Here is a 15,460-nt window from a genome sequence, read left to right on the forward strand (position 1 = left end):
CTTTATATATAAGAAAATTATACTCAAATAAAGGTCCCCAAATTGGCCCTTCTGGATGCGTAAAATTTCCAAGCCCTCAATAAGGAAAAATTAAAAATAAAAAAATGAAAGAAGGAACAAGCTAAGGAAAAGCTGTGCAAGAGAAAAAGTAAGAGTGAGTAGAGAGCAACCCACGCCCACCGCGAGCCAGCCGCCTCCTACCAGGGGCAGCCTCTGCTTCGATGGGTGTCCCTTCTTCAACTGTGGCTTCTTCTACCTTCCCTAAAGGTGTTCTGCCCTTCAGTGAGGGCTCGTTGGCAACTTTATGAGGTTCTTTCTCAGGGTCTTTTCTGTCGGGTTCCACTCTGACTTCTCTCTTGATGGGGCGGATGTTGCCGGGGGAGGGGGGCCGGACCTGAGCAGGGGCAGCTTTGACTGATCCAGGAGACGCAGAGGTTGGTCTGGGTGTGCCAGGCAAATGGGGGAAGGACTTGGATGGGAGCCTGGCCACAAAGAAAGTAAAGAGAAGGGGCACATTAGAACGGGCTTGCCAGAGCCTTCCTCTCCTCACGCCTCTACCATGTAATAGTGCTGGAACGCCAACAGGGAAGAGAAATAAACACATTGAACTAGGCGAATGTGTCATGTGGCAAACTCAAAAATACTCACTTTAGAGACTCATTCCAGTTTTCTTTTTTCTTGCCTCTGAGGAAAAACGTTACTTCCTAAGTGAAGGCTAAACAGTGTGGGGAGAACAGTTTCCTTTCAGAGGACACAGGCTACCAATTCTCCAACGTGGAACAACCCAGCCAGCCTCTTACATTTCACTCACCAAAGTCGGGAGGAAGCTGGAGACCTGGCTTTGGGATGAGACGGAGATAGAGCCCTTCGGAAGCTGGATGTGAGGTGGAAGGGTACATTTTCTCTCTCCCTCTCTCTTTTATAGCCCTGAGGTCAGAGAAACACAATAATTAGATTTTTCCATGAGCGGGACAAACACATTTACAGTATTCAATAGTGGAGCTGCAATCCACTGAGTGACTGTTTGGAAAATTTCCAATCTTTGACATATATATCCATTCCACCCAACAAAAGGTCTCTATTAGGTTAAAACTGAACATTAGAATTGAATTAACACAATTTGACACTAATAAGAAGGTTCTGGAAGTATGATCTAGACTTATATCTGTAAAACAAAATAAAACAAAAGTGCACTTTTAGAAAGCACTTACTTTGTATAGTACTTTGTTTCTAAAATTACCTGGAGCAAAATCTCTCATAGTCTGGTTAAGCCCATACAAATGTCAAAATAAAGGTCATTTCTAGTTTATTCCCCCTACCTTTTTCCCTTTTCATTCCTTAGCAATTTTCTTTTTTTTTTTTTTCCACTCTGGAACATACTATAGCTCAGTCTTTTTTTTTTTTTTAATTTACATGTCTGCTATATCAGACGTTAATTCATTTTTTTCTTTATGCTGATGTTATACAAACAAGTCCTTCCTCACCCAGTGTCCTCTTGTCCTTGAAGGAGTAGTCAGGTTCAAGTGAGGAATTTTAATCAATTTTAGTCTTCTTCATTAGGGATGAAATTGAAATCTGAGGGTGGGCCAAAAAACATCAGCCCCTCTGACTGCACACTAGGAATTCAGTCAGAGAAATTATACCTTTCCTGTATTGAAATGGGCAAAAGGAGACCCAGAAGTGTGCTGACAGTGTAAAGGCAACACAAGAGAGAAGGAAAAAAAAAAAAGGCACAACGGAAGAGAAAGACTCATTCCAAGTATCTGGAACATCGCTGGCAATGTTCTGGGGTGCGGATGGATGCTTGCTGGAGGCACCTGTGTGAATGCCTGTCAGTCTGTCGTTCTGTGGGCTCCTTGCAGGAAAGCCACCCGCAAGGGTGGAGGGCAGGAGCGGCCTCAGGGCCAGTAAGCTGGCGGGTACCTTCTGTCCCCTCCTTTTCTGCCTGGCTCAAGCAGCAACTCCCTCCTTCCTTCCCTTCCCTTTTGCTCCCTTTAGCCTCTCTTCTAATTGCTTCTCTCCATTTTCCCTAGTAGCATCCTAGTTGATGGACCGGGCTATAAGTGGAGGAAAAACATCCCAGTGTCAAATAATGTCTCCCCAGAACTTCTAAGTAAAATAGATAAAGAATGGGGCAGGAAAGAGCTGCGCCAAGAGGGTGCCAGCTCTGTATCACCTGCGGCTGCATGGCCACCCTTTTCCTCTGTCTGGTACCAGAAGGCAGGCGATGGGCCTCAGAGAACAGCTGCGGTCCTTGGGTAGCAGGAGCCGCAACCAACATATGGAACCCTCTTGACAAGTAAGTGTACAGGGTGGCAATTATGCCTCTGGCAAATCAGTCCCCAGAGTGGAAGACCCAGGGCTCTTCCCAAAGGACTTGGCGGTTAAGTTCCTCACGTCACATTTCTTCCTTTTTCTTGAAACATTTTAACTTAGCTTAAGTCAGATCAAAAAGAGATCTGAATGGGAAAGTAAGTCAGGAAGGGTAACTTGTGTTATGGAGGATTTGGGGACTGATCTCATCATCCGTGCCTTGATAAGACAGGCATCTGCGAACGAACCTACATAAAGGTGTATAATCCAGGGCGGTCGGTATAGCTTAGTGGGAGCATGGGCTTAGCATGCATGAGGTCCTGGGTTCAATCTCCAGTACCTCCATTAAAAAAATAGTAAAAAAAAAAAAAAAGAAAAAAAAAGAAAAAAAAAGAAAATTTAATGAGGTGTATAATCCTCAGAGTCTTCTTTTTGTTAAAGTGCAATTGAACCAATTCTTTCTTCCCTAAAGCTGGCCTCCCTTTAATCATCTTAAAGAGGTAAGGGGAGCAGGGAGGAACAGTTTGGAAAAATGCTCAGTATTTGAGATAACACCCTCCCTGGCAGGTAGACACTGTTATCCTCTTAGTACTTTTAAATGTCTTTCCATTGGTCTTGCACCCAGTTACCTATTGGTGTACCACACGTGTAAAGGTGCTCCTGATTCTCATCCTGATCTGAGTTAATAGCCGGCAGTCTGTACAATAATCTTTCCTGTTAACAATTTCCACAAGGCTAGAGTGGAACATGTGCAGCAAGCTGCCCATGTCAATGGTCTGGACAACTTACCAGCAGGGCAAAGACTTTAACTTTACAATTAGAGTTAGGTTTAGAATGCAAACAACCCTCAAGAGAGACAACAGAGTCAGATACTCCAGGGCAGCACTGTACAAGAGACCAGTGATGACAGAAATGCTCTGCATTTACCCTGTCCAAAATGGTAGCCACTGGCCACATGTGACAATATGAATTTAAATATAAATTAATTAAAATAAAAGATAAAATTGAAAAGGAAACCAAGAAAACAATTCCATTTACAATAGCATCAAAAAGAATAAATTACTTAGGAACAAACTTAACCAAGGAGGTAGAAGACTTCCATGGTGAAACCTAGAAGGCATTGCTGAAAGAAATTAAAGAAGATACTAATAAATAGGAAGACATCTTACATTTATGGACTAGAAGACTTATTATTGCTAAGATGTTAATACTACCCAAAGCAATCTACAGAATCAATGCAATCCCTATCAAAAGCCCATGTCATTTTTTGCAGAAATACAAAAAAATCCACCCTAAATTTATATGGAAACTCAAGGGACTCTGAATGGACAAAACAATCTTGAAAAAGAAGAACAAAGTTAGAGGTGTCATATGCCCTGATCTCAGAATACATCACAAAGCTATGGTAATCAAAACAGTATGGTACTGTCATGAAGACAGACATATAGGCCAATGGCATAGAATAGAGAATCCAGAAATAAACCTTTGTGTATATGGTCAAAGGATCCTAGACAAGGGTGCCAAGATCACTTAATGGGGAAAAGACAGTCTTTTCAACAAATGGTGCTGGGAAAACTGGATATCCACATGTAAAACAGTGTAGCTGAACCCTTACCTTACACCATATACAAAAGTGAACTCAAAATGATTAAAGACCTAAATGTTAAAAGACTTAAAACTATAAAATTCCCAGAAGAAAATGGGAAGCATATGATACTAGATTTGGTAATGATTTCTTGGATACAACACCAAAAGCACATGCAACAAAAGCAAAAATAGACAAATGGGACTACATCAAACTTAAAAACTGTGCATCAAAAGATACAATCAACAGAGTAAGAAGGCAACCTATAAAATGGGAGAAAATATTAGCAAATCATATATCTGATAAAGGATTAATATCCATAATATATTAAGATCAAATTACTAAAGATTATGATTAAAAAACTAAAGATTAAGATTGAAAAATGGGCAAAGGACTGGATTACCTATTTCTCCAAAGATGATATACAAATGGCCATTAAACATATAAAAAGATGCTCACCATCATTGACCATTAGAGAAATGCAAATCAAAACCACAGTGAGATATCATCTCACATGCATTAGGCTAACATTTTAAAACAAATGATCAAACAAACAAACAAACAAAAAACCTGAAAAAAAAAAAAACAAGTGTTGGTGAAGGTGTGAAAAAAGTGGAAGACCTTATACCCTTCTGGTTGGAATGTAAGTAAAATGGTGCCATCACTATGGGAAACACTATAGCAGTCACCCAAAAATTAAAAATAGAATTATCATAAGACCCAACAATTGGGTATACATGCAAAAGAACTGAAGGCAGGATCTTCAGTACAGAGATTATCTGTACACCCATGTTCAGGGCAGTGCTAGTCACAATAGCCAAAAGGCAGAAGCAACTCAAATGTCCATCAACAGATGAACAGAATAACAAAATGCGGTGTGTATATACATATATACATGTGTGTATTTACATAATATACTCACGTATATGTATAGATACACACACAATGGAGTATTATTAGCTTTATAAAGAACGGAAATCCTGTCACATGCTATAGCATGGAAGAACAGACCTTAAGGACATTACACTAAGTGAAATAAGGCAATCACAAAAAAGACAAATCGTGTATGATTTCATGTGTATGAGGTGTCTAGGGTAGTCAAATTCATAGAAACATTAAGTTGAATGGTGGTTGCCAGGAGCTGGGGGAGGAAAAAATGAAAAGTTGTTGTTTAATAGCTACAGTTTCAGTTTTAGATTTTAAAAGTTCTAGAGACTGGCTGCACAACAAGGTGAATACCTGTTGTACACTTAAAAATGGTTAAGATGGTACATTTTGGTAAGTTTTTTGTCACAATTAAACATTTTCAAAAAGAAAATTAAATTTAAACTTTGATCTGTCAGTCTCATAGTCACTTTTCAAGTGCTCAGCTGAATTCCACAGTGCAGCTCTGGGGTATAAATAATTTTTTAGTCATTTTCTGGCAGTAGGTATTTGCCTAAATATTGTGATCCCAGTAGATCAAATACAGAAAGAGGAGGAAGGCACTACAGAGGAAAAATAAAAAAGAAAGAAAGAAAGAAAAAAAGAAAACCAGTAAGAAAGTATAGGTTTTGGATCATATGATGACAAATCCCTCTCATTTAATCTGTTGGCCAAGGGTCAGCTCTCATCCTTCCCTCTTGGAGTGTTCATTTTCGTTTTTATCCATAACAAGATATTTTGCCTTTGTAAATGCTTTTCCCTACCCAGTAAGTATCCAGTGTTTGGGGCCAAAGCTGTTCTGCTTCACCATTGCTTTTTGTCCACAGCTAGGATCTCTGAAGCACCAGTGTGCTAACTATGGAACACCTCCTAAATATCAAAGGCAGTTTCACCTTCGGCTTGAAGCGCTGGAGGCCTGACTCAATCATGAATTAAATGTTGATTCCTGAAAGCCTGAAGGGCTTGAAAGAAAATTGCCTGTAGGCAAAGCCATCAAGCTCTCACAAGCCTTAAATTATCCTCAAAAGTCTAAGCAAAATCCTTTTAAGTGTCCATCAGCTTTATAAATCAGAATTGCTCTGGGAAGTTAAGATTGAGATTCCAGCTTTTCAATTAAACGAGCCATGCTATTACCATGAGAGAGAGGCAATGAGATCTTCTGGTTGACTGGGGAGTCCTTTAAGACTAAAGTGCAATGTCTGAAGACCACGGAACAATGTCTACATCTTTCAACAGCAACCAAATAACACACAGTTTAAAACAAAGAAAGATTCCTGGAGACGTACAAGTGACCTCACTGCACTTCTATCATGGTGAAAATTAGCGTTAGATCAGCCACCTTGCCAGGAATAACAAGCACAAATTATATTCTTCACTTGCAAACTCTGAGGCCATAGCACAGCCCAATGGCCTTTCAAGAATTACTTAGTGACTAACTAGTGTTTTCAAAATACTTCGTTACTACATTTTAAGATCTGGACCATGACAGGAATTAGCTAGACAGACAAAAATGCTTTCTCTTGCTTTTTTAGTGAACTGCATTTAGAGTTCAACCAGCTTCTGGAGACGATTGGAATAAAATGCAGAGGTAGCAGTCCAGGCCCTCTTCCCCTTCAAAGGCTTTCTTACTTTCAAAGATTAAGTGTGCTGGAATTGTACTTATTTGTAAGGAGGCACCCACACAATGGTTCTGCCGCCAGACATGCTTGAACAAAGAATAGTTTTCCTTTTCAAACTCAAATTTTCCGGGGGAGCAAAAGTCCCCAAATGGAGAGGAAGTGTGGGGACAGCACCGCCCAGCCAGCCAGATTCAAGACTGGTGGGATGGATAGGGGGATGGATGTCACCAGCGCCCGCTCCTGCATCCACACACTGCACCTCGGGGCGGTGTCCACTCTGCACAGAAACAGCACCGACTCGCCAGGCTGCTCCCAACCGCTACTCACCGCTGTGCCGTGAACAGTCCTCCTTCGCGCGGAGCCCTCGGGCGCTGTTACAAAGAATTTTGGTCGCTCCGTCGGATTTCTAGAGTGTGCAGCTTTGTAGGGCATGATGTTGATGGGGCTGCAAGATGCTGAACGAGGACAAATGGGGATAACTAGGGTGCAGATGATTGTTTTACACACAAGAGTGCCAGAGGAGCAGTTGAAGGAAAGCCAAAAAGCAGGAGCAGGAAGAGGAGCAAAGCGGAGATAGAGAGAAAAGTAGGGAGAAGATGTTATTACCTAAAGGTGTCCAGAACCATCATACTCAACTCTCCTCACGGTCCTGTCAGTTTACTGCGTGTCCAAAGGAGGGCACGTCCAAGTGAAAAATCTGGAATATATAAGCTATTTGGCTATTTAAATACTGACTAAAGATACAGACAGATGTCAGCCAATAATTACAGATAGCAATGGCCTTATGTTCCTATAAACAGATGGTTCTGGTAAAATGCTATATTAGTGACAGATAATTTTAAGATAAGGATTGTTTATAATAAGATTTTTCCTAGTTAGCTTTAAGATGGAACAAAAGGTGGAAAGACAGCAAGGGAGCAGCAGGCAAGCAAGATTTACTACAACTATTTCGGGAGTAAAATTCAACAGCCAGTGGGAAAAAAGCAACTGAATTTTTAAAATGTTACTTGACCAAGTCTTACCGGGTGCTAAGACTTGTTACAAGAACAACTAATAATTTCCACGGAAAAAAAATTCTGCAAATGTTTTATCTATTTAAAGGCAAATCAAATGCATGTTTCTGGGTTTTCCCAAAAGCCAAGGCATTTGATAGTTCGTAACAAGCAGCAGAACGTATGGGGAAATGGAATGTCATCATTTAAAACAGTGAATAGAACATATATATGTTAGAATTATACAAAATAAAGTTGAATCATGAATAGGTGTTACAGTTTTACTCAAGATGGAATATATATATATTTAAAAACCACACAGTTTCTGGCTATTCACCTTCAAAGGAATGTTGTCATTAATCAAGTGATTCTGAGCAACAGTGGGTTTAAAGAAATTTATATAACACTGCATAGATATCAAATATGTGGGTACTAATGTTCTAAGGCCCAGATCTCATCCAGAAATCTTGTTTTCCAGCAAAAAATAAGACAATTAAATATGACTACTGAGGGGAATACTATGTATTTGAACCACATTGTAAGATGACTTTACCCAACTCTAGCCAATGTAGCAACCCTTTAAAGACACTGTTATGTCAACTGAATAGGATTAATAAATTAAAAATTCAAAAGTTCATAGGACAAATTCAAGGTAATCTTAACTTTAGAATTATAGCTAAAATATTTGTTATTATTTTTTAATCTATAGACAGTTCTTCAGATTGCATCTTTATTTCTGTGTTCTCTTTAATTAAATGCCTTGCAGCACCTTCTGGTTATCACTGAATGGTCAAGGCAGTGAACAGACTGGAAACTGAACTCTTTTTTTCCCTATCATCTGAAAACAGAATTCTATTTCTTGGATAAGCTAAAACACTTTGCATACCCTCAGTTCTCCTTAAAAGAGTATGTGTCTTACTTGCAAGCTGACATAAAGCTTCACTTCAGACCTTAATGGTGGAGGAAGCTTCCCTTGTGTTGTGAAGAACGAAAACGTCTCCTTCCTTGGCTTGTTGTGAGCACATGGATAACTATTTGAAAATAACCTTTTCTTCAGTGCCGCAACAAAGCAATCGCACTTCCCAGACGAAGAAAGAGTTCATTAACGTAAACCTCAATCAAACGCCAAATGCCAATCAAATACATTTAAAGAATATCCTGGCATAAGGCACTTCGGTGGTATTAATGACCAAGAGAGGCACACACGGCCCAGGGCACAGCCAGAGGCCATTAACCTTGCCAAAGGATCAGGAAACATTAGATAACCCTGCTGTGAGGCCATGGGTCTGACACTGAAAAAGGAACGGAGCACAGAAGTATGATTTCTTTTCCCTTTACTGGCAAGTAATAATTTCGGGGGGTATCAATGGAGCATTTCCTGAGACCATCCTGGATGTAAGTCCATCTCACCATGCCTCTGGTTCATTCTTTATCATACTGACCAGTTAACACTAAGGAAAGGAGGAAAACATCCTTAAACCTATCCAAGTGTAGTCTATGCAAAAATCCTCAAATTTATTTGTTCAAGAAACCTCATCTGGCTAAAATAAACATTATAAATTCCTTCTAAGGCTACAGTACATGGAATTCATTGCTGTTCTTAATAGTAACTAGTGAAAAACCTGAAACTTTTAAATCACTTATTCTAATAATCTTGCCTATTTGACAAAATAGTAAAAGCAATATATAGTAGTTGCTTCTTCCCCCTAGAGTGCCCTCTATATCCCAAAGTTGTTTGTAAACATGAAATTTCTTTTATGGAAATGTCTTTGAGAAAGTCTCCTACAATACTAGTATTTCTTTCTACTCTTGGTAGCATGCGTACCTTAATTTAACTCATTCAAGATTTTCTATATGAAATAATGGCTGCAGAGAATGCAGTTCAAGTGGTTAGGGTGCAGCTTAGAGAATAATTACATAGTAGAATAATAATAATATTTACTGAGTGCCAACTATGTGCAGGTACTAGTCTGAGATTTCTACATGTATTAACTCATTTCATCCTGGGCTCTAATAATCACAGGTATCTTAAATATATTTTAAAAAATGAGCAAGGAATAATCAACCCAAAGCTGTGGCCACAAGTGAGACATCTGAGACTCTGATTTCCAATTTTCAACTGCTCTTATTGCTTGTTCTGGGAGTTTGCAATCACTGAACACCCTAGAGGTAAGGATGGCTGTTTTTGATCTGCTATTATAACTCTGGCTCTGGATGTAGGTCATCCTCTTGCCAGTGGCAAGTGGATTATGAGGTGAACTTAAGGGACAACACTAAAATGGGAAGACAAGAAAGACTAACCAAGGGGAGCAGATGGAAAAATAAAAGTCATAGGAAAAATGTTTTTGACAAGATAAATGTAAGAGACGTTTCCATAAAAATTTTCAAATGGAAATTAAAAAACAGTTGGTTCATTAAACATAAGCTGTACGCTGTATCAATGCAATAATAAGTAACAATGATCTAAAGAATGTATTAACAAAAAGGCAACTCAAGTAAAAGCTATGTATTACTTCACACTAAAATCAATTACAAAAATGTATTGATCTGTGAAAAGGAAGATGGAGGAGTTGCAAAGTAAAGAAGAGCCAGTTAGCAGATTAAAAAGCACCTTGATTGAGAATAACAATGAAGAAGGAAGGCGGGAAGATGGGCAAGTAGAATGGATGGAAAATGAGGAAATGGTGTTGAAAGAGACTAGAGGAAGAGTGAAAGAATTGACAAAAATTAGTGATGACAGAAAGAGCAAAGAAAGACAATTTTTTTTAGATGTGAGGCAGTCCTTTAGTATGAAACCACACACAATGTGGAGGTTCGGAAGTATGAGAGCCATAAACTATTTCGATCCTATGAAATAGGACTGAAAAGCAGTTTCTTCAATTAGCTAGACATAAAGAAAAGCTTTCATGACTTACATAAAAAAGGATGACATTCATGGGCATAAAAATAAACCATCTTGAAATAAACTATAATTTTTCCTCCAGAAAAATCTCAGATGCAGTGTGACAGCTGACAGGAGACTGACTTTACAGAGAATACAGATCACTATGATCCAGCTAGTTGAATGCACAATTGTAGACAGAGCATCACTGAGGGTGCCAAGGATGGAGGGGTAAGCATGTTTAAGATCTAGTCCATCAATTTTCCAAGTGTCAATGTGCCTGGTTTCCATAGGCAGGTGGTGGGAATGCCTGCACTTTGCTTTCTTGACTGCTTCCCAGGGGTATTGTGAGAACTCAGGTTGAAACTAGCTCATTGGGCACCATAGATGAAAGACATTATAAAACCACCAAGAATTATTATTTATAAAGAGGGCTAGTGAACATGAAGAGGCTTGCAGAGGCGAAGCTGTTTGAAAGGGAGCTTTATGAAGAAGCTATGCAATTTCCTACGTGTCAAAGATGAGGGCTGGTTACATAGATACACCAACTGTGCCCAAAGATATTTGGGAAAATCTAAATCAGCTCACCATAAGAGAGATGCTGCCAAAAGCCCAATATTTATCTTTCTGCCCAGCTACATACAGACTCTATACTAACTTCTCATTAAACTAGTTGGTTCATTCAGGCATGTTTTACATTTCAAAAAAGTAGTGGAGTTACAACTAACTGTAATAACCAGTACTTGGAGCATTTTATATATTTTCAAAGTGTGCAACAAATAAGAACACTGTAATTAGCCTTCTCCACAACATTTAGTTTTGAAATGGTACTCAATTACATACAGAAGACTAGCCCAGGGAGGATGAGTGGCTAGACCACAGCCATACTATGAAATGCTATGCTTAAATTGGTCTGTGCTTTAACTTTATTCCCAAGTCTACAAATTAGAATTAAATATTAAATTATTTCTACCCTTGGTCATCTGCTCAGATGCAGGGACAGGAGGAAAGGTGGGTAAGGGATAGGATTTTCTGGTAACATTATGAACAGACAGAAGTCTCTGAAGCCATCTGATCACAGGGAGGGGCATCCTTTGTCTGCCTGGCATCTGGTGTCCAAATAAGACTCTAAGATGGATGCTAAGAGGAAACAATACCTGGGCCATGAAACCAACACCAACAGACACAATTCCAAAGCCATTCCACCAGGAGGAGGAGAAGCACACAATGGGAAAAATCAGGTGTGATTAGATGAGTACAGGTGGCTCAGAGATGCTGTTAGAGGAGGACTTGCCCTCAGCGAGAAAGTTGCACCTTGACAGTTTTACCTGTATCTCCAGACAAGGCAGCTGTGCTTTTACTTCTGGCCAGGAACGAATGTGTGGGCGTCAGCAATCTGTTAACGACGCTGCTCTCCCATGGGCTGAGCTGCAGGCGGCGAGCTAAACGTCACCACATAAGCGAGATGTTAGAAGCATTCTTTCCAGGGGCAAGGGGGTGGAAGGCATCACTCCTATTGCTTCCACACGCCAGGCCTTCGAGAGAGACCTCGAGAGAGACCAGGTTGTCCGGGGAGGAAGCTGGTGGAGAGTCAGGGCAGGAGGGACTCTGTTCAAAGGAGCCACTATTCTGTAAGGTTGCCTTTCTTCAAGATGTTAAGTTTGTGGCTCTATACTAGTTTTTTGGACACATATTTTGCTAACCATCCTCCTTTGGAGTCAACAGGTAACAAAACAGAAAAAACATTTTAACTACAGGTCTGGCATGTTTCTCTGAGTCCAGTGGTACCCATCTGCCCTCACCAGGATAGGCGGTGTACTGATGGCACACACCTCAGCCAAAGGGCGTCCTAAGTACCTTGAATGTCAACTCCAACAGAGCTTTGGCAGCTTAATGCAAGACTGGAAATACGTAAATAAAGATAGAAAGGGTTGCCATTAAATTTTGCTGTATGTCCATGAATTGCTACTTGGACAATTGGGAGAAATTAAATATAATAAAAAGAAAGAGGACTCATGCAAAGTTCTCTATAGGTTTTCCTTTTGACTTTCCCAGTCAGCAAGCAGGTTCTTTGAGGTCCTTGGTTTGGCAACAACATAAAAGTTTTGATGGAGGATAAGGGTAAAACTGAAGGAAGATAAAATTAAGACAGAAAAGCCAAAATCCAATATAACCATAATGCTGAAAATTACTAGTGGGTGTGTGAAGAATCCAGAAAATAAATTTAAAATGGTGCAATGAAGTAGAGTCCCAAGTTGTACTGGGGCTTGGCAAGACCATTCTTAGGAAATGCTCTCTAATTATAAATTGATGACTTTGCTTATACTGTTAGCCTCCAGTGATGGTCCATGAAAATACAGAAGTTACTTTCCAAACTTATCAGGAGAGAACCTTGCAAAATCTTACAAAAATCACTAACGTGATCATATACAGTTGACCCTTGAACAACACAGGTTTGAACTGTGTGGGTCCACTTATATGTGGATCTTTCCCGATAAATACATAGTCGGCCTTCAGTATCCATGGATGCGGAATCCACAGATGTGGAGGGCCCGCTACAGGACTTGAGCATCTGAGAATTTTGATATCTGTGGCGGCTCCTGGAACCAACCCTCCATGAACACTGAGGGAGAACTGTATCTCTATTTTAGAACACACTGCCAACTCACTTAGACGAGCCTTTAAAGCTGTCTAAACCTGACAGGGCCACTTCTGTTCTGTACCAAAAGCAGCAGGTGCAAGTCCTCTGGCCTCTGGAATAACTGTTCTTATAATAATTTTTATATGTTATGTGTTATATTTTAAAGAAATGACATTTAAATTCTAGAAAATAAGTTTTAGTTAATGGAAGCCATCTGATGTTAGAGGTTGTTACAGAAAATATCTGCTCCTATTTGAAAGGAAGTACCAACCTCCAATGAGTACTTTAAATACGTGACTTTATTTTAAAAGAGTAGCTATTTCAATCAAGGCTCTGGTAAATTTAAGAATCAGTGAATTGTTTACTAGATTTTCAGTTCATTGGGAGAGTCTTCAATGATCCAACTAAATCTTACCTGCTGATATTAAGACATAAATAAAAATATCTATTATAAAAACTAATGTAATAGTTACACAGTAGCACGCACAATAGGATAGGTGCTATTACAAACTGCGGTATGGCGATGTGTGTGTGTGTGTGTATGTGTACCAACAACAGAATGTAATCTAAAATTAGAATACATTCAGAGAAATTAGTGGGGAAAGGTGATTAGGATTAAGTTAAAATCTTCAACAGAACTGTATTTTCAGTAGATGATCAAGGGGAGAAGAGGTAAATACTTCCTTTTCTTCAACTCTGTAGGATGACTGGCTTAGAACTGCAGAGACGGTTTATCATTGATATGACATGTCTTTTTTCCTCCTTTATTAAGAAGTGCAATTACTTTATTTCTGTTGGTCTTTAAGGCATCAACCAAAGAATGTGCCTCAAATAAAGAAAATTAAAACCCTCTTTGACTTGGGTTTAAAGCAAATCTGAAGAGATTTGCTTTGTAATTCTGAAACTGTGAGTGAAAGGTTTTACCAGGAGAAACGTGTTTCCACTTCTACCACATTCAGAACTATGCCCCGAGGAAGAGAGAAATAGACCTCTTCCATAAGATAACTTTTTAGTAAAGGTTAATACAGGAGAGTTAGTTAGTTAGCTGTTTTGTTTTCTTCTTTTTTCACCTAAAAGGGCCTGATCTTAAGATGATGAGCTCATGAAGGAAGACATATTAATTCTCATGAAACTAACCTATAGTGCTGATCCTACTGAAACACTGAAATGAGATATTGATAATTCCCATAATAGATCATCCAGTGCAGGGAGGCAACCAAACATTATACATATTTGCACCACCCTGTTCCTCCATAAACAGGATCACTATTCAGTTCTGGATGATGGGGGCCATACAGAAATCAGGCAAGAGTTGCCAGATCCTGACTTTTCATTAAAAGTTGGAAACCTTAATGTTATATGAAATCTTCCATTTTTTTCATATGATGGCAATTAATTCAAATTAAAATAGGAAACAAAATGACAAAACAACAAAACAAAAAACCCTGCTCAGGTCAAACAGAACATGTGGGAAGAATTGAGCTTTAGGTCCACTACCCCTGTCCTCTAATCTAGATTCTGGGAAAAAAATGTATGGACTAATTTTCCTAGCAAAGAATAGCTAATGTCTTACTTTTTTTCAAATTCCCTATTCTTATTCCTTGAGAAAAAAAGCTAGTTAAGCAGGTAGTGTAACATAATAAAAAATACACATTTTAATGTAAAAATTTCCAGTGGCAATATTCTATCTGTTGCAGAAATGATAGAAATCTTTGTTAATCAGGTTTCCTATAACTTTGGTCATTTTATCAGTCTATGCGACACTATATTCAAGTGTGATAATCAAAATATGTAAATGCTGGTGGGGTAAGGCACAGAGCTAACAGATACCAGTCACTAGCTCTGCAGCGCCTGGGGAAGCTCAGCTCGGTGAAGTGGGTATTTACCAGCTGGTATGGAAATAGTTCAGATTTTTAATAACTAGTAGAGCATTCCAGCTGAATGTCAACTTTGATAGTATCTGAGTTTCAATTTAATATCAGCTTTAAGGCCTGTGCTGTAAGGCTGAGAAAGCTCAGTCTAGTAATGGTGTATACTCTCTAAAGATCTGTCTGTAAAGCTTCTAATAATTTGATAAGAATGCTTTCTACTTTGATAATAAAGCATAATCAAATTTAAAAATAGGTAGCAGAAAAGACATTATACTAACTAAATCACTTAAATCTCTATATTAAGAAGTCCAAATTCAGAAGACTTCTATTCTCATTAAAAGACAGAGCCCTCTTGCTGTGCTGAGGGCTTTGCCTAACTTAAAAAAATTGCTTCCTGGACCATGTAGAAGCCCCTGGATGAAGCCGATCTTCCTTCCAGGCTGACCTCACCAGTCAAACCCAGAACTCGTTCCCAGTTCTTTTGATAAGGGGGTGGAGAAGTGGAACCCCAGATTTAGTGCTCTCCCCATTATCCTATTAGTCCAGCTGAATATTTGATTTTATAGGTCTGTGCCATGATTCAAGGGGCAATTTCCTGGCCCCAGCTATGAACTGCTTATTGAGCTGCCCTTGA

The 15,460-nt window shown here is 39.2% G+C and overlaps 1 protein-coding gene across 1 annotated transcript in view; it reads right to left on the bottom strand.

Annotated features, from left to right (window-relative positions):
- MAP7 (microtubule associated protein 7) overlaps positions 1–15,460 on the bottom strand; it is a 133,609-nt gene that overhangs the window by 17,799 nt on the left and 100,350 nt on the right. Inside the window, 4 exon segments of the mRNA XM_006188479.3 lie at positions 202–482; positions 812–927; positions 6,769–6,896; positions 11,643–11,756. Coding sequence (XP_006188541.1) covers positions 202–482; positions 812–927; positions 6,769–6,896; positions 11,643–11,756 — 639 coding nt within the window.

This window comes from Camelus ferus, chromosome 8, assembly GCF_009834535.1.
Source record: "Camelus ferus isolate YT-003-E chromosome 8, BCGSAC_Cfer_1.0, whole genome shotgun sequence".
Lineage (NCBI taxonomy): Eukaryota > Metazoa > Chordata > Mammalia > Artiodactyla > Camelidae > Camelus > Camelus ferus.